Source organism: Maylandia zebra, linkage group LG15 (assembly GCF_041146795.1).
Source record: "Maylandia zebra isolate NMK-2024a linkage group LG15, Mzebra_GT3a, whole genome shotgun sequence".
Taxonomy (NCBI): domain Eukaryota; kingdom Metazoa; phylum Chordata; class Actinopteri; order Cichliformes; family Cichlidae; genus Maylandia; species Maylandia zebra.
In genome coordinates this window covers 26023384-26045628 of record NC_135181.1, presented here as the reverse complement: position 1 = coordinate 26045628, position 22245 = coordinate 26023384, and the positions used below count along the sequence as shown (strand labels likewise).

General features: G+C 42.8%; 1 protein-coding gene across 7 annotated transcripts in view; it reads right to left on the bottom strand.

The window, feature by feature from the left end:
* The window catches only part of adgrg6 (adhesion G protein-coupled receptor G6), a 107838-nt gene extending 89104 nt beyond the window's left edge, over positions 1–18734 (bottom strand). For 5 of the 7 annotated variants that reach the window (XM_076874203.1, XM_076874205.1, XM_076874204.1 and 2 more), the window contains exons 1-2: positions 18420–18733; positions 9390–9490 (exon numbers count right to left, since the gene is read on the bottom strand). In XM_076874203.1, coding sequence (XP_076730318.1) covers positions 9390–9490; positions 18420–18421 — 103 coding nt within the window. In that variant the 5' untranslated portion in view covers positions 18422–18733. Of the gene's footprint in view, positions 1–9389; positions 9491–18419 lie in introns of all 7 variants that reach the window. The other 2 variants (XM_076874202.1, XM_004561092.3) reach the window with 2 other exon arrangements.
* Between the last annotated feature and the right edge of the window lie 3511 nt (positions 18735–22245).

Sequence of the window (22245 nt, the reverse complement as noted above, 5' to 3'; positions counted from 1 at the left end):
AGAATACATTTGGGTTTTCTAAGATGAACAAACGGATGTGAAACAGATATTTTCATGGCATAAAACTGGCTTTTCTTTTACCGATGCTTGTGTTATATGGAACAAACTTGCTGGACTCTCTGCAAACTGAAAGGCTTCACAGCAACACAGTAACTCTTTAAAAAAAAGTGTGGCATCGTCTGTGCTGCTGGATAAAAATACTTAGAAATATCTTTATTTTGCAGTACTCAGTCAATTTCATAATCAGCACCTTTTGAGTTTGAATGATGCATTTTCAGTAGTTTCATGTTAACGGTGCACATTCTGCTGGAACCTTTAAAGATCTGTAATGAAGATTAGAAGGGGCGGATGTAATTTTGCTCAGTAATGTATCAGCCCACTATTATGCTCATTATTTCCTCTGATTATTATTGGAAAAGAGTGAGAAGAGTGTCCAATAAACAGCCTCAAACTGACGATTAAAAACAGATCAAAGAGGAAAAACAACAACTTGTCACGTCAAGTTAAGCTGGAAGCGAAACACCGTTCATTTGTTCATTTTCTGGTCAGATTTCTTATTTTATAGTATAACCAAGCATCATATTTTACACTGGTTAACTGGTTACTGTAACCGTGAAATAAATATGTACAGCACAAAAGGTGTAAAGTAAATGTACTTAGTTACATGTGCAGAAGAGAAAACAGAAAAAAAGTGAAGGTAGAGATAAAAACTGAGGGATGAGGGGAGGACGCCAAGCTGGCTGATAAAATCTGGACCGTCCCACACCACACACCCACATCATATTATGAAATATGTAGGAACGACCCCTCCCCGGCCTCTCGCTGCCTCCAGAGGAACGACTTAACCGAGGAGGACCGGAGGATCTTATTTAAACACGATTTCTGAGCAGTTAAAAATCTTCTTTTAACACAAACGCTACTTCGTGTCTTTCATGTCTAATAATCTTTTCTGTGATTATGTGTATTATGAAGAACACAGCAAGATGTGTGCACAACCTCAGCTGCTCCTTCTCACGTCTCATCGGCTGCGTTGCATCGATTCCTTAAAACCACACACCGAAATTTAATAATAATAATGTATACTTAATTGATCCCCCGTGGGGAAATTCCTCTCTGCATTTAATCCATTCACACTGTGAAGCAGTGGGCAGCCATTAGGTGCCCAGGCTTGAAATCATTTCCTTACTGTCTAAAAAATTCAGTACACCATAATTATGATTAATTAGCAGTGTTGGTGGAGGGTGACATTAACAATTTGCGGCTGCTGATCCCTGATAACGTTCTGAGCCCAGACGGGACAAAAACTAATCACAGCGAGTCAGCGGCAGGAAGGAAAAAGAAATTCTGGTCAGGGTGGAAAAGATTTTAAACGTTGTTCAGATGCCAGCAGGATGCTGGAACGCACGGAAACGTTAAGAAAAAGAAAACAGAAGAAACAAAAGGCATGTTTGTGGGAAATGAATTATTAATTAATCATATTTTGAAAAACTCTTTGGACTTCATGAGACTTGAAACTCTTTTTTTTAAAGATGAAAGCTCCAATATCAGAGCACACTCCTCACTTCAAAGAACAAGTTTTTTACATATTTTGCTGACTAATCATTAAAACAGGACCAGATTTTTTTTTTAAAAACTGGATTTTATTTCGTGAGTATGAAAGGTTGTCTGTCTCTGTGTGTTAGCCTTGCAGCAGCCTGGCGACCTGTCCAGGGTGTACGCCTCTCGCCCTACGGTATGGGCTCCAGCCCTCCACATCCCTGAATTGGATAAGCAAAATACAATAAATGGATGGATGGATGGATGGATGGATGGATGGATGGATGGATGGATGGATGGATGGATGGATGGATAGTTTAGGAATCAGTTTAGGTGATTCAGGCATGTCATGCTGGGAGCAGACGCGGGACTCGCTGGACAGATTCCATCTCTCTGCAAGACTGGAAATGACCGTGCTCCCCCAGATAAGCTGGAGGAAGATTTCAGGATCAGGGAAGTCTGTGCTTATCTTAGATGGCTGCCCCCACAACTCAAATCCAGACAAGCAGTAGAAAATGGATGGTTTGAAACAAATCACCAGCAACTCAGGAAGTCTGAGCATTATGTTGTCAAACGTTGTGGTCATACTGTGAGATCTGGGAACTGGAATCACAGTCAGAGTTGTGTTTGTAAGGTCGAGTGTAGATGCTCCGCTGTCAGGTCAGTGACCGAGCTGAGCAGCTAGGAAGGCGTGCTGCTTTTAGTTTTGGCAAGTGACAGAAAGCACATTTCTACAGCTTCTGGTTCCATCTCGATAAAGCCCCATGTTCACGTCATCAGATAAAAACAACTCAGCACTGTCTGTCAGCCTGTGCATTTCACTCAGGCTTCGTGTTTATCAGTAAGAAATGGGGAGATAATTGGTAAGAGCAACGTCCTGATGGGAGTTGCTCCGTGAAGCTGATACGTTGCATCATTTTCAGTCAGTGCAATACTTTGGTTCTGCAACAATAGTTGTACTGTGGTGCAGCACTCGGAAGACTTGCGCTCTGCTGAGTGTGTGGAAACTTCAGAGCTTCAGAACAAACAGCAGAATACATTTACTGGAACCTCACCAGACCCACAGCTACAGCGTTAGCTTGTGTTTGGAGGGCACAGCAACTTTAAACAGATTGGCATGTGACCCTTAACGGACTGACGTGTCAGAGAGGAGAAGGCCCCACGCTGCTGTCAGACCAAAGGTCTCTCTCTCTCTCTCTCCCCCTCGCTCGTTCTCTAATATTTACAGCTTCCTGTGTGATTGGTTCAGAGCTGCAGTTTATCAGCCGGTCAGCAGCAGCACACACATGTCGGTTATGTGTTTGTCACCAGAAGAACAGCGACCACCGCTAACCCCTGTGCACATGTGTGTGTGTGCTGTGGTTTAGGACTGCTGGGAACTTTACGAGTGTGTGTGAACCGCGCGGTTTGGCTTGCAGCTGCTGATGAGGTATGGAAAATGCATTAAACGTACTCTCTCCCCCCCCCTTCACCTCTTTCCTCTTGCTCGCCCCTCGCTTTTCTCTCTCGATCATCCGTCCCTCTGTCTCTCTCTCACTTGGAGTTTGAATTTTTCAGTTTAATGAGTGTTATTGGCAGAAACATGGAAAACATGGACAGCCAGCAGTTCCCTGCTCTCGGTCCTCCACTCCTGCATTTCTCCTTGAACACTGAAATCTAAGAAAAACACTCACATGGCCAAAAGTCTGTGGATGCCCCACTTTTCCCACGGCTGCCGTGCAAGAATTTGGCCAAACTTTGGTCCCATCCGATGCCACTGGCACCCAGAGCCGGCGCTGTCAGAGTAGTTTGAGCGTGCATGTTTGTCAAACCCTTGATAATAAGCTTGCAATGACTGTATGCAGTCTGTACTGGGTGCACGTTTCTGAGGAGACCCAGCGGTTGCAGCCATTTGTGCTTATTTTGACTCGTGAACATGAAATATCTCTTTAAATGAAAATTAATCCATGTAATTTAATGCTGTAGAAAAACAAAGAAAATCCTTTCTCTCGACTCAGTTTACACGCCGTTATAGAACTACGTCCAGGTACAGTGCTCTAATGCAAGCCACACTGATGAACATAAACAACTTTCATTTCTGCTGAGGTAACCTTCTGTCAACATTTCCAATGGAAATAAAATAAAAATAATAAAAACAGCAGAGTCGGGCTGACAGAGCCCAAACCTGCACAGATGAGTCTGTGGGCACCACCCACTACACCTTCATTCAGACACAAGCTCTGAAAAAAGCCATACAGTGAGGAGAAAAAGAAAATACACTAACAAACCAAGTTTCAATCAAACTGATCCTCTGAACAAATGAAGTAACCAGAAAGATACAAACGAAGCAAACAACCAACAAATGTTTGATTAGTTCATTGGCCAAAAGCTGAACAATCAGAGGAAAACATAACTGGATTACAGGAAAGTGTTGACAAACAGAGGATTGAATCAGAGTACAAAACACCAAAAAAAACCTTTCCAGAGCGCTCCTCTGTTTTTAAACAGAACCATAAAACCATGGAAAAATAACCAAACTAATCACTAAACACACATCATTAAACACAGCGGCTTTAATCTATAAAACGAAACTTTTTAAACTCCGTTAGGCTTCAGAACAGGTTTCTGGCCCAGTGTTGTCTAATTTGGCTCCAAATCGAACGTGAAACTGATTCCAGGAACCAAACCTCCCTCACACCACTCACAAACATTGGGTAGGTTAAAGTAAAAAACAAAAAGACGTCTGTAGGTGTTAGAGTGATGCCTGCGACAGAAAGACATGCATGGATGTGAGAGGATGAATTTCTGACCTCATGGGAATGAATGAATGAAAGCATCAGAGCATGATCGCTGCTGACATGCTCTCCACGGAATAAAAAATAAACCAGATGGAAAAGATATCTGACTGCAGGCTTCAGGAACATGGCGGGTGGTTCTCGTTAATGGAAGCATGAAGAAGAGGAGGCATGCTCCAACACAGACATGGAAAATATGAAAAAACAAAGTGGGATGAAGCGGGACGCAAACGATGGAAACTCGGGGAGAAGAAGAGACAAAATGAAAGATCACTGCTGTCAGATGAAAACGCTGCATCCCTGGGAATGCCGGTTTTCCCATAGTTTAAGCTTCGAAAGAATCTTTTACACGTGGCTCATTTCTTTATTCAGAGGAACGTAGAGCATGAGCACTCCCTCAAAAACGCAGCGTCTTTTCCCAACAGCAGCTGAACACAAAGAGAACATGAACAAAGCAAAGAAACACAAAACGGTCATGTCCACGAGCCTTTCACAATAAAAGGCATTTTCACAGGGAAAGGAAATGCAAGCAAGCCCCATGTTTAATTAAAATAATCACACAAACATCTGAAAATGACATTTAATGGATGATTTCATGTCATTAGAAGCACAGATTCATTGTAATTAAAGCAATTATCACAGAGCGAGCAGCTTTAATCAAGGAAAAACTTCACATTCATGTTCACTCCAAAGATTCAACGAGTGAACAAAATGAGACTGAGAGTGAAAGCAGACTTTACTCCGCTCTGAAACTCTGACATTTAATCATTGTGCAGTCGCTCTGACGGCTGCTGAGGGCCTTTTATCGTTTTGCTGTGTCAGAGGAAGAATTTTGTGCTGCGTTGCCCTCACAGCTGCGAGCGTTCAGGAAGTCCTCCACAAACACTGAATGATTCCGGTGTCAACTGGAGGAAGGGTGGTCAAAACACACACAAAGATCCATGTTTGTGTTCTACACCTGTGAGCACCTTAATGACATCAAACAGTCTTCACTGCCACACTTTCGTGTTTCAGCAGCGGTTTCGGTCTCAGGGAGGTTCTCTATGGTTGCAGCGACGTGCTACTGATGAACATAATGAGATTGAAATAATCTGTAGGTGCAGCTTCATTTTGATTCCTTGAGCTTTAGTTTCTCCTTTTCTGTGTGTTTGCTGTTTTCTTGTTATGATTTACCAGTTTTATTTCATTATCTATGATTACTTTCAGCTGTGTTTCCTGTTCCCTTATTGCCTCCTGTATGCTTTAAAGCAGCGATGGGGAACTCCAGGCCTCAAGGGCCTGGAGGTTTTAGATGTGCGTTTGATCCAACACAGCTGATTTAAATGGCTAAATTACTCCTCAACATGTCTTGAATGCTGTGTCCGAATTTAGGGGAAGGATGCTCATAAGGACACTACCTACCTACGTCACAAGGTAGTGTCCTTAGATGGACAGGTAGTCAGTAAGTGAGCAGCTGTGGACAGCCCCCTTTTTTCTCCATAGAAACTTTATTGAACAAACAATGAGTATGCAACATAACAGATGGGCTGTGGACAGCCTTTTAGCCTTCAAGTCTGCCCTTACTTCCGTGTTTTTATGGTCACTAGCGCCACAACTCGAAAACTTTAAAATGGACCCAGAAATGTCGCTCCGTTTTTTTTGTACATTTGTAATTCTCGAGGAGCTAGAAAAACCTTATCGTCGTCGCCGGCACATTTTGTAGCTTAGGCTCAACAGAGACAAACATATGCAGGTAAAATAATTTCCTTTAATCTACACACATTTAGGAATTACTCAGCTAATTACATGGATAATTGAATCATTGCCGGTGTTGTGCCAAAAAGTGCCTGCCAAAACTGATTTCCAATGTTTCCGTGTGTAATATCTTTATGTATGTTGGTAAATAGACTTCGGTGAACAGGGTTCACAAAGCGGTTATATAATTTAAAAATTACCTGTTTTTCAAGTGTCTTTATAACTCTGTGTTATTGTACCGACATTATAACCAATCTGATCTTTTTTGTCCACTTAAAGTATGTTTACAGAGCTGTTGATATATTTGTTGCGCTGTCTGCTGTCCACTTGACCAGATTACTCATAAAAAAAAATTTTTCAATGTCAACAACATTTTTTTTTGAACTGGATAAATAAAGGATATTTAAAAGTCTGCCAACAACTGATTGCAGCTTCTACCTTGTTACAGGAATGTTGTTTGTGGCTCAAGGTGACTTGATATCATTCACGAGGGATACATTTGACATGTGTTTCACGTATTATAGACCAACATGTTATTCATAGCAGTTTAAATACGAGCAATCAGTTTTTGGCAGACTATCATTTTTTGGCACAACACCAGTCATTCATACACATGTACTGTATTGTATAAAATATATAAACCTATAGAATTGAAACTTATAGAATCTAATCTTTGGTTTCTTTTACATAGCACTTTATCAAACTGTTGTCTGCTACAGAGTTACAAGTATTATACTAATAATTTAGCATCCACCATCTCCTGCTTGCATATTTTTGAAAACATCTTAGTGGTGTGGCAGCCACGAGTGAGCCAGCCTGCAAACCCTGTGGATGGACAATGCAGTGGACAGTGGGAGGAAGCATCCTAAAGCTCTCTTTGCAGACCACCCTGTGTGATTCTCCACTCGCAGACCAGAAAAGACAAACTGCGGGTCTCAGTTGCAGCACCCCATCCATGTCTGATCTTGCTCGGGCAGATTCAGCAACACTGCCAGAGACTTCCTGTAATCTATTACAGTTGTGAAAGAAACCGTCCAGGAACAGGTCACTCAGATTAATCCTGTGTGAACAACTGAAAATATTGTTTTTTCATCTTTAAAACTGTTGTTTAATTCTTGTTTAAAGCTTTTTGTTATTTACTTTATTGCTATCAAATAAATATCCAAGTACTATTGTTCAAAGTTAGCATTATGTTCATACATGTTACAAATACCTGTAAATCAAATTGAGTTCAGTGACAATTACTGTTTTAATTAATTAATTTATTAATAACATAAAACCTCTACACTAATGCAACACATATAACAATGTAACAAATATATCCAAATAAATTAATTTCTTAATGCATAACTCATTTTGGAACTAATCTTTCTAGAAGTGAAAACAGTCTGTCCATCCTCTCCCTGCTCTCCTCTCCTCAGCCTCTGCATTTTCAGGAGAACGCTGCTAATAAAGTTACACAATTACACAGTACATTCACGTTTATTATTATATTTACAAGATACCACAGTTTTTGTCTTGGTTGGACCATTTTATGTGGTTGTATTTATCCGCGACACCTTAAAGGCTCCGTGTCTGACATAAACCAGTCTGTGGCGCAAAAAAGGTTGGGGACCGCTGCTGTGGGGTAATAGGACAGCATGAGGGTTAATAGGACCGTATTCATATGAATATGATGTGTAAATTGATTTATTCTTGTACCTCCACGCCATAGCGGCCCAATTCTTCACCCCAGTGAAGAGGTGATCGTTTTCTCCTCATTTTAATAAATTAAGTCGTTTGGTCTTTGTTCCCCATAACATGTCACCAATTAAAAAAAAATCTAAATTAGCTGTATGTAAGCGGCAATACATGAAAAACTGCGGGACCCACCATACAAGCTGGTTTACGGTTATTTAAATAAAATAAAATAAAAAAAAGTCTATGCAGATGCCCAAAGCTTAACAACACGACCGCTATAACAATTTAACTTTTGTACAACCAGATTTTCATATACTTACATTTGAAAGTGTTTTCTGCTCCCGCTTCGACCCCCGTCGTTATCAGAAACAAATCTCCTCTATGACCAGCAATGAATCCTGGGATATGGTAGGACACGAAGGATACATCGGACCCATCCTTAAAATTTGTGGAAAAGTAAGACGCATTTGTCGCCACATTTTGAGTACTCTTTGAATTCGGACAGCCTTCGTCGCGTTGCTGTGACGTCATTGCCTCCAAATATGGCATTTTAAGCATCCTTCCCCTGAATTCGGACACAACCAAAGTAATGAGGCCTGGTAATGAACAAATCATTTATTTCAGGTGTGTTGACCCAGGGTAATATCTAAAACCTGCAGGACACTGGCCCTTGAGGCCTGGAGTTCCCCACTCCTGCTTTAAAGCCTCAGGTTGCTGGTGTGCCTGTTCATGCCTAGTGTATCCACAGCCCCTTTGGACTATTGGGTCACCTGAATAAAGGTTTGTTTACTGTTAATTCATTCTGTACCTGAAACCAACATCGTGACATGAAGCCCATCCTCCCTGCACTAGCTCTGTGTTTATCAAAATCCTGGATCTAATCCTTCCCCCTACCTTTTTCTTTCTTTTCCCAGGTTGACACAAGCATGAAGTTTTATATATTGTATCTGTGTTCACGCTGTGAGGTTTTCTACTTTCAAATAGTAAAAAGAAAAATACAGCCTTCTGGGTCGTTTTGCCCCTCGCACCAAGGACTGCAGCTCAACTCTCAGATGGACCCGATGATTTTTACACTTCCTCGTATGTTAGCTCCAAAGTCGAGCTGACCGTAACTCAAAGAGGTGATGTTTGCATTCACATACACAAACAAATAAATTCAATTTTCATGATGGTTTCGTGTTTTGTCATCAGACGGCATCGCTCTGTAACTGAGAACACTGATGCCTGTTCCTGAGCCTCTCCTGCAGAGGTGACCTGCAGGCGTTTTCCTTGTGTTTTAAAGTGCGAGTGAACGTATTTGTCATGTTCTCCATGTGGGTGCTGCTGTGGCTGCAGTGGTGAACTCTTCAAAATATCCACGCTGCCCAATAACACAGCAAACATCACTAAAAACATGTCATCAGGAAGTAACCCAGCAACTCCAACTACTGCCTGAACACACACTGCAGTTGGAGTGTCTTCAGTATTCAGATGATTACGGTTTTATTCCTGCTCGCGGTTTAGGGGTTGAAGGTTTATTTATTAGAATATGTGTGATTTTTTTTTCCTGTCAGTGTGACAGCTGTGAGGGCAGCACGGCTTTCCTGCTTCAGTGAATAAATAAAAGTAAGATCTATTTGTCCTGGATTTTCCCATTCAGGCAGAGTTAAAACCATCGAGTCCTACCGTGTCTGTGCAGGGTCATCCACAGCAGAACCACCGGGACAACGTGACGAAGTCTCCACCTTCCTCCTCTTCCTCCTCCGCCTTCACCTCTAAAGGTCTCCCTGGAAAAGCAGACGAAGAAGGAAATTTTCAGCATAGTGCATTCCGACTTTTTCATATTCTGAACATGAATCCTGTTTTTCTTGGATGAAAACTCCACATTTTATGATTCATTTGCTCTCTGAACCATTTTCAACTTATTTGCTGTCATTTTTCAGTCCGAGCAACAGAAAAGCATCAGCGGGAACAAAGAGCCTTCCACTTCGCTCTAGAGTGGGTGGAGTGCAACTTGACCTGATGCAGATTTACTGTGTCTCAGTAATTCCTAATTCAACATAACTATGGATAATTTCATGACAAAAAAGGAGCTTCAAATGCTTCTCACCAGTCACATTCAAATGTGTCCTGCAGCCCTGAAACTGACGAGAGACCTGTGAATAAACGAGTGACTGCAGATCACATGTGTTTGCGTGTCAGACAATCACACCCCCGGGGAACCAATCAAACTGCTCCAATGCAGAGAGAAGCTAATGAGAGGACTTGTTGTATCAAAGAGTTTCACTTCAGCAAAGTGAAGCAGCTTTAAAGCAAATTCAAATCTTATCTCAGTTCATTCATTAAGTTTTCCGCAACAATGGCTCAGGACCTATTAAGGGTCACAGAGGGCACAGGAACAAGCCCGACCTATGGAGACCCCATCGACAACACACAGAACAAAAGCATCAGCTGACGTCCACGCCCCAACGGGTCGGAGGTGTTATAGAGGAGTGAGAGTTCATGAGAAGACTGAAGGTAGTTATCCCAACAGGACTGACTTCTATCCTTCAAGGAAATGTTTAAATAAAGCCGACATCAGTGGGTTAAACTGTTTATATTACATATCTTCAGTCAGGTACCCATACTCTAGGCTTGCTCTCTGTGGCATTCTTTGCAGCATAACATTATTCAAAATCAAATTTAATATAATCAAAGAGTCACTTGATTTGCAACTTAATGAAAAACTGTGGAAAGTCTCCAAATTAAAAAAAAGTCCAAAAACACATCTGAATGTGTCCGTTTGGGAGTATTTCAGTCCCACACAGGGATCCAAACTAGTCAGCCACATTCAGGAAGATGTTCCAGGCACAGCGTCAGCACACCTTTGTTTCATGTTTTATTCACCCATCAGCTGGATCCTGCCAATCTATCACACACACACAAACACACACATCCACTGTCAGCCATCTGACACCTCTTATTTTCCTGACGGCTGTGAGGTCGGGACACTTTTATCTCAGCACAGATGAAACCAAAAGGTCGAGCGAGGCTGTCATCTATAGTTTATCAGGGTTAACCATCCAGTGATCCAAATCTCAAAGGCCTCTGGGAGGAACAGCAATGTGGAGACCCAGCTCGTCTCTTCCTGATTTAGTCTCTTCCTGCAGTTGAAACGAATGTTTACAGTACTCACACACACACACACACACACACACATCGGGCGGGGGTATCTAATTGACATAACGCTTTCCCTAGCCCCTTACCCTAATCCTAACCATGAAAAATGAATGCCTAACCCTAACCAAACTGTAACCCTGCCACTGAAACCACATTTTGAGTCTCAAAAATGCCTTCAAACCAGGATTTTGATCCCCATAATCGCTGTTGGTAACACACACACACGTACACACACACACATGTATACACACACAGCAGTGCAGGATGCTGAAACCACAGTCACAAAGGTTTTCTACCAAAGTCCTTTCCACAGACACACACAGTGGGTTTGTGGAGGTTTTGTTTGTCGCCTGTGTATAAATTATAAATAGTAATAAATACCCGCAGCATCACACAGACAGTCTGCTTATTAAAAGCAGGATCTTATAATCTGCTCCTTCCACATATCCAACTCCAGGTTTGCTTGAATCACTGCTAATGAAGTTTCTCTGGATAATTCCTCACTTAATCAATTATTATTAATTATTAAGAAGGCTGATAATTAACTACTCTCATTATTAATATGTATATTAATATGTATTTATTTGTTTATTTTTGTTTACGATCTACCAAAATATCCTACTGCTGTTTTTTTGAATAACTTGAATAACTTTTAATGCACCTGGGCTCAGCAGACAGAGGGCCAAGTGGCAGATGACAGAAAACATGAAATTACAGCGGTTTCAAGGAAGGAAGTGACATCATCTGTGCACTATGTGCTTAACGCAGTGAAGTGAATCTAAAGGTTGTTTTCGGTGTCTCGGACGGTTCCTCATGACTCTGGCTGAGTTGATTTGATTGTATTTTGTTGTCTCTGTTGTCAGGAGACTGTAAAATGCAGAGAAGTGACAGCTGTGCTAAAAACTGAGCAAGAGCATAAACTCGGCTCCTCTTTCATGGTTACTGAGTTATAAGATCACGTAATACTAAACTATGAATCACAGCAAAAATGACCCGAAGACCGAGAAAAGTTGTTCACAGCTTAAAAATTCCGAATGTCTTTAAGTTTCAGAAGAAACCACGGCATCTCCACAACAGCCTTCAGGTTGTTCTCTCAGCTGTTCATTAACCCATTGGACACTTAACGGCTGGGATCTTTTTGTGGCTCATATTTATCAAAAACACTTAAGAAAGGTATGGCCCCCAGGTCCTTGTGTTTTCCTACCAACTCCATGATGTTAAGACCAGAGCTGTGTGGGAGCGAGTCCTTGTGTTTCTATTGATACTGCATGTATCTGCCAGTGATTGGTGAATTCCTTGAAGAGGCCAAAGCCGCCCAAGATACACCCACCGCACTCCTATATATGCTTGCCATGACGGCACATGTAGCCAGCATCCTCCTGAACTTCACTCAGGCAGTACTGCCACATCTGCACCGATCCAGGAGGTAGAAGTGAAGAAGGTTAGCATATTTAATGATAATGGCACACACACTTTGTACTGTGTGGTCATTTTGGCGAAGACCAACATGTGGCTAGCAAACCTAGCATGGTCTCTAGAACAGCTTGATGATCAGAAATATATGAAGCCTGCACGGCACTTCATTCACTCTGTGACTGAACTGATTAGGACTTTGGTATTGATATCCATTCCTGTGCGAATCCAGAAAGAGTACGCTGTGAAAAGCCTCGATCACATGGTTGATCCCAGCTACTTCAAAGTTTCCTCGTCTGTCTGTGCACAACCAAAGACAAATTTTTTCTCACGACAAATTTGGCCGTTGATGTTTCCAAAGGTCCAGAATAATGTGGACCTGAGCTGTGGACTTTGCCGAAGCTACACATTCAGTGAATATTCAACGGTTTAACGCAGCAAAGTTTTCTCGTCGTCACCCTGTCTGAGCTTAAACTGCTAAGTCCTCATGCTGAAACAAAGTCACGTCTCTATGTGCGAGGCAGCAGATGGCCTCAGCGGTGTGTTTGAACAACTTTACATGGCAGCTGCACACTTCCTCTGTCTCCGCAGATCAAACCAGTGAATTATTCAACACACTAGGAAGAAATGAAAATTGTACAAGGTAGAGAAAGCAAAAAGACGAGCAGAAACATTTCGGTCTCTGGGAACTTTTAATTAGAATTTTTTTCATCATTTGATGCAAACTTGGCCGTCCTACTACTGGGAACAGTTCCTGCATCATAAATATTTAGAGCAGAGAGAACAGAGCTCGATTTTAATTTCATTGTTCAGCTTTGTTGTGTCCAGTGCTGCAAATTCATGCAGCTCCTGACATTAAAGAAAACTCGCCTCTTTGTCAAGTCATGCGTCTTGTTTTCTCGGTCCTCCTCCTCCCAGCTCCATCTCCGCTGTGGAAATGGGAGTGAATGACAAGAAGAGCGAGGTCAGCGAGCAAGGCGGTAGACATGACCACATAAAGGCGGCGATTCATGTGTCTGCAGCGCTGGATGGCAGCCTGCAAACCCCTGTTTCAAGCCAGGCATTCTGTGGCCCAGAGGTTATTCTGAGGGTTTCACTGCAGAACAACTGAGAAAATCACCTTTCACTGCAGGAAAAGGAGCTCTGACATGACTCGGCAACACAAACCTTCTCTGCCCAACCCCTCTGCACAAGCAGGAACACCTTTGTGACTCACCCTCAAGTTCATTTACATTGAAGGTTAATAACCTGGACATGAGTGAGAAAACAAGCCTGACAGATGTTTTTCATTAAAATTGATTTCTATTAATTACAACCAACTACATTTTACTCAAACTGCTCATGTTTGACACACAAGAATCAAAGAAAACTTTCCGACATCACGCTGAACATTTTCTGTCAGCGTCACCTCATTCTTTGTATTTCTTATCTTGTTGCTGTTTAACTTCTCTTTCTGGTCTAATTAACAAACCAACGGTGTCAACTGCTTCCTGATTGGACCCTACCACAGATGCATTACTGAAGAATTTGCCTTTATGTCATCACTAAATCAGTGCAGTCACTAAAAACACAAAATAAACTGTGTCTTTTACCTGCTGTCGCTGAAGCCTAGAGAGAGGCTCAGCTTCCAAAATCTGCTCGGTTACATGCCGGAAAGGGCTGATGTTTAAATGTAAATATGTGTAAGAGACCAGTCTCCCCACTGCTGCTGCGTCAACTACTGCATTACACACCATCACCAGAAGCTGCATCCTGCAACAACTTTAACAGACCTAATTCAGTAGGGTTGCAGTTCAGTTTTATGTTATAGTAGCTAAGACAGAAAACACCGAACTCTGAGAAAAAATACTTCACCATCATCAGCGTAGATCAACAGCAGGAAACTACACTGCTGAAAGCTTACGGCTGAAGCCCCGCCTCTATGTGTTTTACAGTTTTTAAAGCTGAGCAGAGAGTTACTCTGTATTATGGACACGTGAGTTGAAAATAGAATTGCGCCTCCGGATGGAGAGTGATGGGGATGTCATCGATACTGACGACATTATTGATTCTGATTAAAATCCTGAAAACAGGATAGAAAAGGCTTGAATGTGACTCAGGTGTGCAAAAACGTCACTAGCATGAAATTATCCATCTCTAACTGCCACATAAGCATGCCAGTGGGCAAGCCTTCATCCTTTTAATTAACCTCTTATCCAGTTTAGGGCTGCAGGGGTGCTGTTGTGGGGTATGCAGTCCTTAAAAACACTCCTCTGAGACCCAAACACCTTTCAGACATCATGTAAGACAAAGTCTGGATCTGTGTGAAGACCTTTCTGTAAGTCAGAGAAAGAAGTATGGATTCTCTTATGAAGTAAGAGAAGGTAAACAGGGACAAACTGTTTGACTCTGTAGATGAGTGTATTATATTCTAGAGATGTTAATCTAAGATATTTGTGCTCTTTATTCTTCTGCGTTGGCGTGGCGCTCAGATTTCTGTGTCGTGCATGTGTAATCAGTCTGTTAAACAGGCGCACTTGTTTTCTATTCTGTCGGCTTTGGGGGTGGAGAACAAAGTCATTCAGGATTAAATCTCCATAGCAGCACTCGTCTCGCTGCAGTATCCCAATATTAACAATTCTTCAAACTTGGTGGAGGTCTGAAGCCCACACAGGAACCTGTCCTTTCAACACTGCAGCCAAGTTCTTGTCACGCACACGGTTGTAAATCTAATTTATTGTGAGAAACTGCTCTAACTGCCCTCCTCAAACATGTGTACAGAAGATCAGCTAGAGCTGCCTGACGCTTGATTTATGGCCCATTGTTGTGTCCGTCTGACCAGCCTGCATGGAGAGGACGACGCACACTGAGACGCACTTAAACGCAGTCCTCCAGCAGAACAAGAGCATGACGCCTCTGAGTGATGACGCTTTGCATATTTTGAACTCCAATTGGCTGAAATTTTAGCCTGAAGCAAAAGGGAAATGACCACAGCAGAGATGACTGTGAAAAGGAAGAGCTGCCGAAAACATCAGCGCTGCCCGCAAGCGCAGATGCAACGCGCTGACCGGAAACAATGCCCTCCAATGTGGAGCCGTTATTTCTGACACAGACGCTCTTTGTCTGCTGTGAAGACGGCAGAGGCGAAGCTAAACGCACCAACAGCAGCACGGACCAGAGGACACACAATTCAGGCTGTGCAACACAAGTGTGACAACAACAGGTGGACGATACCTGTGAAGGAACCACGGGGTGACCAGGGTGACATGTTTAGCAGTTTTTAATCCAGCGATGACATATTTATTTATTTATTTTATTTACAACAAAAATGGGTAGCTCTTAACTCTCAGAATTTACTGCTTCATTTTCTTTGTGTAGTTTCCATCATATTCAACCAATATGCTTCACTCTTTAATAATGGCATTCATAGGATATTCAGAAAACTTGACCTCTGACCTTGAGGTCACTGATATTCAAAATCATCATGAGATTTTTAGTAAACAGACAACAACATGGCGTGTCTGATATTCCCTTTGCTTTTAGCTCCGCTTTGGTCTCTGCTCGCTCCTGGAAGCTGCGCTGTTTGATCAGCTGCACTGCAGTGATGTCTCTCTGCTTTATGCAAACACGTACAGATGCAATGGAAATGTGCTGCAAAACCAAAAATAGGGCCTAAAGCACACTAAATGTTCCAAAGATCTGTCAGCTCGGTGCTGATCCTCAGGGGGCTCCATGCTGGTGACTGATTCTGCTGTTGTATTTTAAGCACAATCACAGCACTTAGTGTGGACAGCTAAAAAAAACCTACGCTGCTCATTCACAGCATGGAGCCCTTTTTTGACATTATGACTGTTGTTAATTACTGGAAGGCATAAAAACATGTTTTTGGAAGTGGAAGAGTTTTAAGATGTCCAAATGAATTTCACACATGATGAGCTCATCTTCATAACCCGGTGTAAACAGCTCATTATGATTTATTAGGCACCAGCATAACATTTTAAATGAAATTAGCCTTCAGTGCCGAATCCGTCTTTGACTCGGTCCACTGACACAAGTACTCATCACAGGGATTTATTTTTTCCTGTTTTTTAATGCATGTGTGCATATAGCAGTTTCTAGGGTTTAAAAAAGGAAGCGACTTAAACCTGTATTCTTTCTCATGACCAGCAGGGGGCGACACCTCTTCCTGCACAAAGAAGTCTGTCGGAAAACAAGCCTCCCAGTCTCACCTGGGACCTCGTTAAACACCTTCCCTGTGACTTTACTGTTCCACTCACTCATTTTCACTTTTATTATATAAATCACAATGCTTAGTTTGTAAAAGTTTGTGCGCCCGTTTCACGACGAAAAGGGGAAACGAGGCGAGCGCCTCTTTCTTATCCTACCAAATGTCACCAGGCTCAGACTCACGGTGCAGGTGGAGAGATCAGATCTTCCCCTTTAGCTTAATTAAAGCACATTCCTCTCTGCTACGCCTGACCGCGAGCTCGTTCTCGCTTATCGCCGCCGTCTGGATTTCATTCTGTTTGAACATAACTTTCATTTTAATATGTACATGTATCAGGGCTCCTCGGTACACCTGGAGGATTGGTAACTTCACCTCACACACAGACACACACTTCCCGTCAGCAGAATGTCATTTGACGTCATCTCGCGCCTCCGTTTAAAGGCGGCCTGTTCGGCGCTTCACCTTCTGGGACCCTTGGTGTGTTTTTGGCCGTATCGCCTTCGCAGGTTGCGTAACACCTGGCAGTAAACAAGACCCTAAACAAGACGCTCTTTGATAAAGTCAGAACTCGATAAAGAGGAATCCTCTCCCTGCAGGGGACTGCGGAGGCTCTGAGGACCTGTGAGGATGCATCTTTCATTTCCTCGAACATCACTGATTGGTTCTGGAGTCACCGCCGTCCCATCTTCACAATGAAACACGTTACTAAGGCACAAAGCCTCCACAGCTCCTGTCATGCTGTGACACACAAACATGACCCACACCAACAGCATGCTGATGCAGCGGTCACCATGCTCGCCTCTCTGGGTTCAAATCCAGCCCGGGGCCTTTCTGTGGGGTTGGGATACCCACTGACTGTAAATGCCCCTCGGGTCTCTCTGCGTTAGCCCTGCCACAGACTGGTGACCTGTCCAGGTGGACTGGGAGCTGGGATAAGCTGCATGGACAGACAGCATCATCTGAAAAACAAACTACTTCACTGACTGAGCCGGCAAACAGAAACTTTCTACACGGTGCCTCCAGGGTCTTTTGGTGCGTTTTGCTTTCATAACGTGTGCGCTGTCAGACTCACACGCACACCTGCACATATGAAGCACGGGTGCTTATTTCACTCTACATAACACAAAAAAATCCACAAAGTAATCGAAAACTCTTCACAGACTAATCTTTTATAAACTGTGGTAATTTAAAAGCAGTTTTATTAAAGAAAAACAAAGTTTCCGTTTTGGTTCCAGTCACGTTTCTACACTTTTCCATGGGACTCTGTTCACAGTCCGAGATTTTCTGATTCCTAAATAAGATCTTAGTCCAGTTTATAATGATCGATCTAAGAATTGACCTAGTTGAAGTATAATCGAGGTGTTTTAACTGTTTAAGCCAAGGTTTAAACCCGGGACTGTCCCAGCTGTGCTCGCAGAGTTTTTACATGTTTCAAACATCACGTCTTGTTCCTCACAGGACTCAAGTTACGTGCTAGACCTGAAGAGCTCTGATATATTAGGCCTGTGTAGTCTGAACTCAGGGTTTCAGACAAAAGACAAAAGAAAAGAACCCAGAGGAGTCTGTGCGCTTTCTACACACACTGACCCGCTCCCGCGCGCACTCCGTCTCTATCACCATAAACATGTGCACACATCTGCAGTCAGCAGCATCATGGAAACAGATCTGCTCATTTTCCACAGGAGAACTCAGCTCAAAGAAAAGCACACATGATTTTCCTCATTAACGGCGCGTCAATCAGAGCTGAAGACTCAGCTAACCAGGAGCCTCTCCACGGAGGCTGCTGTGGATCCACTCTGTGGATGTCCCACAAACGGGAGGCAAAAACACAGAAACACTCAAAGTGAGTCTCTGAGAAGCTTTCAGAGCAAACACCAGACAGCAAACCCATCCTACACGAGTCTGCAGCTGAAACAGCCTCACACTTTGTGACTTACATGTTTCACTGGAGCGGCAGCTGGTCCCCCCGCAGGATCATTCTCCCTGTCCGGTGTCCGAGGGAAGGTCTTCTTTCCTCCTCTTTCTTTTCTCCCTTTTTTCCTCTTTCCCTTTTTCTTTCTCTGCTTTCCAGTTTTTTCTCGCGCTGAAAGTTTTCAGACTCCAAATCAGCAAATCCAGAATGCGCCCAGGACGCGCAAAAGTCTCCAAAGTTTAGAGAGTGAGAGGGAGGGCGATGCAGAGAGAGAGGCGGGGAGAGCGAGGGTGACTCGCTTTCCTGACCCGGACTGCCCGGCGAAGGAGCGCGAAGACGTTTCAGCTGAGGAAAAACACAAGCACGGGCTTTTACTTCAGCTCAGGCTGGAATTTATACGATTAATCTTCCGCCCAAACCATCAAAATAAAAGCTGTCTGACAGAACAAACAGAACAATCAGCTGTCACACTGAGCACGGCCCCACCCGCAGGTCTCACCTGCTGGAGCAGATCCTGGAAAATAAAGTACAGAGGAGACCATCAGGCTTTTATTGTGAAAAACACACTGCGCGCGCGCGTCATCCACAGGTGGTTCACACATGACAACAACATGAGAAAATAAAAATAAGAAATCTGTCTGTTACACAAACAGGTGACCTCTGACCCCTGAGACTCAGCTGATCATCAGTGCCATGGTAACAGGAGCCTCATCCTGCCTGTGAGCTTCAGGGCTGTGTGTGTGTAGATGTTCCCTCAGTGTTGGCTAGCTCAGTTCCATCTATTTCTTTGTTCCTGACAACTTTTAAAGTATTTTAATTCTGCTTGATGTCATTTCCAGCCACGCATCAATTTCAGAGCTGACCGCTCATTTTAAACCAATGTTTCGGTGATGAGGTTAGAGTTTGTGCTCCAAACAGCCAGGCGCATAGTTTTTTTTTTTTGCTCTTGGGTCCATATGAGATCACAGAGGGCGAACTGAGCAAGCAGACGACACAGCGTTCATTTCTGCATTTTCACTTATTCGTTAATGACTTGCAGATAAATGCTGCTCATTACCAGCATGCATTGTGATTACTCGCCCTTCAGTGGTCAGAATGTTCTTGGTCAAGGGAGGACAAGGAGCGCGTGCAGATGAGTGGAAACAAAGAGCTGCACGCTGCATCTCATTTGCCTCTAAATGTCAATCAAGACGAACTTCCTGCCTGATAAGAAGTTCGGGAGCTGCACGGATTTGCATTCTGCTGGAAAAACTCCTGAGGGAGGAGATCCCCGAGGGCCAGGAAACGCGTCTGATGGAGTCGGTGCACAGACATGATGACGCTTGACGCAGCAGCAGGTAACCGCCCTGTCCTGCTCCCAGCTGCATCCTCACTGAACCAAACTGGACCCACATGAGTCAAAGAACTCCATCTGCTCTGCCCACTCTTTCTAAAATGTTCTCTTAAACGTGCTCCGAACTCGAGTTCATACCACAGATTTTTCACACAGTTTGAGTCTCAGTGGTCTTTAGCTCTGGTAAAACGTTTTCATGCTGTAGTTCCTGCTGCACAAGCGTACACTTTACCTGTGTTGGTACTAGACTTTGTTCCAAAGGTCGGCGGAAGCTGAAGGTGTAAAAGGCACAAACACCTGTCAGGCCCAAATTTAAAGCTTTAACAGGATCAAAACAGGTGAGTTTAAAAAAAAAAATGTTCTCAGATATTTCTGCCATGAAGCTGGGAGTCTGGAGGGCGCCTCAGGTGGACATTAGAGGAACTGCAGCACACCCATCTGGCCCTACTGGCTTTACGTTTCAGTCCTGGAGGTCTCACGTCGACAAATATCTACAACAGCGACTCACAGCTTTCAAAGTGGAGCCCTCTTATGAAAACATCAGCTTCGGGCTCACAAACTCATGCTGCCGTTTAATGAAGTAAGAAAGTTTTCTGAGAGCAAAGAGACAGAGAGAAAAAACAGTGAAAAAGGAGCAGGCTTATATAATATTAATAAAAAGGAAACAGTTTGTTCCTGGCAGATCCACCAGAAGAATAAAAGCACTTTTATGACAGAGGACAGAACAAGAAGTACAGTGACTGGAATCGGCATGAAAAGTTAAAAACGAGTCTTTCAGGCTTCAGTCTGTTTGTCTTCCAAATATAGAAGCAGCAATGCTTCAATACAGAGAGATTTAAAAAAGCAGATGAAGACATATGAACAAGGAATGAGGAGGATGCACTGATCACAGGTCTGATTCTTTCCGAATCTTCATAATAATCAACAACATGCTGAAACAATAACGATCTCGGCATTTAAGACTTTTCAGGTTTGAGGAACTTCACCTTCAATTTTTACCATTAAAGAAAAAACTCAGTGACTCAGTGTTTTATCAGAATGATGATTAGTTTGATAGAGAAGTGCATTTATGTCTGATGATTAAAGCGTACTTTCATCTCTCACCCTGTCTCCCCGTCTAAAACAAAACTCACTCTTCTCTTCCAGTGACAATCTTTATTCGTGGAGTAAGTAAAGTAAAACAATCGGTCCTCCAGCTTTAGTGATCTAACATACAGGAGGCCTCTCTAATAAATCTTAGAGGAAGCGGCTAAGGCAGGTTTATGTTGACATAGAGGAACTCTTCCTGTTATAAAGAAGCCGGTGATTCAGGTTCTGGAGCAGCTGTGGGTAAATCAGACCGTTTGAAACAGAAATCAAAACAGCGTCTGCTTAAAGCAGGGGTGGGGAACTCCAGGCCTCAAGGGTCAGTGTCCTGCAGGTTTTAGATATCACCCTGGGTCAACACACCTGAATGAAATTGTTCTCCACCCTTTCCTTTACCTACCAGACCCTTGTACCGCAGGATTAACCTGAGTGTCCCAGTCCTGGACGTTTTTTTTTGTTTGTTTGTTTTTTTTTAACTGGGAGGATCCCAGGCCTGATTTTTGTTGATGTATTATAAATGTTCTTGTTTTATTGTTATTTACTTTATTCTCATTAAATACATATCCATTTGAAATTTCATGTTATGTTCATACATGTTAAAAATACCTGCAAATAAAATGAGTTCAGTGACAATTACTGTTTGTTTTAATCAAATTATTGATAACACAAAAGTTAAACTAATGCAACACATATAACAACATAACGAATATATTCAAATAAATACATTTCTTCATGCATAACTCATTTTGGAACGAATCTTTCAAGAATTGAAAACAGTCTGTCCATCCTTTCCCTGCTCTCTTGCGCTCTCCTCTCCTCAGCCTCTCTTTGCTGCCTCATGTCCTTTCTGATGAGGTCTAGCAGCTCATCATCCCTGTGTCTTTTCCTCTTTCTCCTTGTTGTGGGTGGCTGACTCACTTCCTCATCACTTTCGTTTTGGTCACCCACTGCTGAAATTAGGACAGGAGGCCTAATGGAAAGCCTTTGTCCTATCACCTATCACATTCATGAGGACACTCCAGTGCCAAGTACCAACAGTGAGCTTCCCACTGACTCCCTCTCCTGCGCCTGGATACTTGCAATCCTAAAGGCAGAGGAAATCAAAAAAGACAGTAGACAAATAAAAACAACACAACGACTCTTAGTAATTGCACATTTATTAATGTGCGTTCTTAAGAATTATCTTCTTGATAACACGCATACATACTTTGTATTTTTCTTTAAGCTTTCCCATTTCTTTCTGGCCTGCAAAGGGGTGACTTTCCCCTGCAGGTCCAGCTTCTCCAGAACTGCCCTGATCACACTCAAAAAATAAGAGAAGAGAAAAAACCATGGCAACTATGTTAATCTGTAAATCCAAAAGTTTTCACAGCAGAACACAAGAGCTGTGAAATCTGGACATCACAGGTTCTGTACAGCATGAGGGTTAATA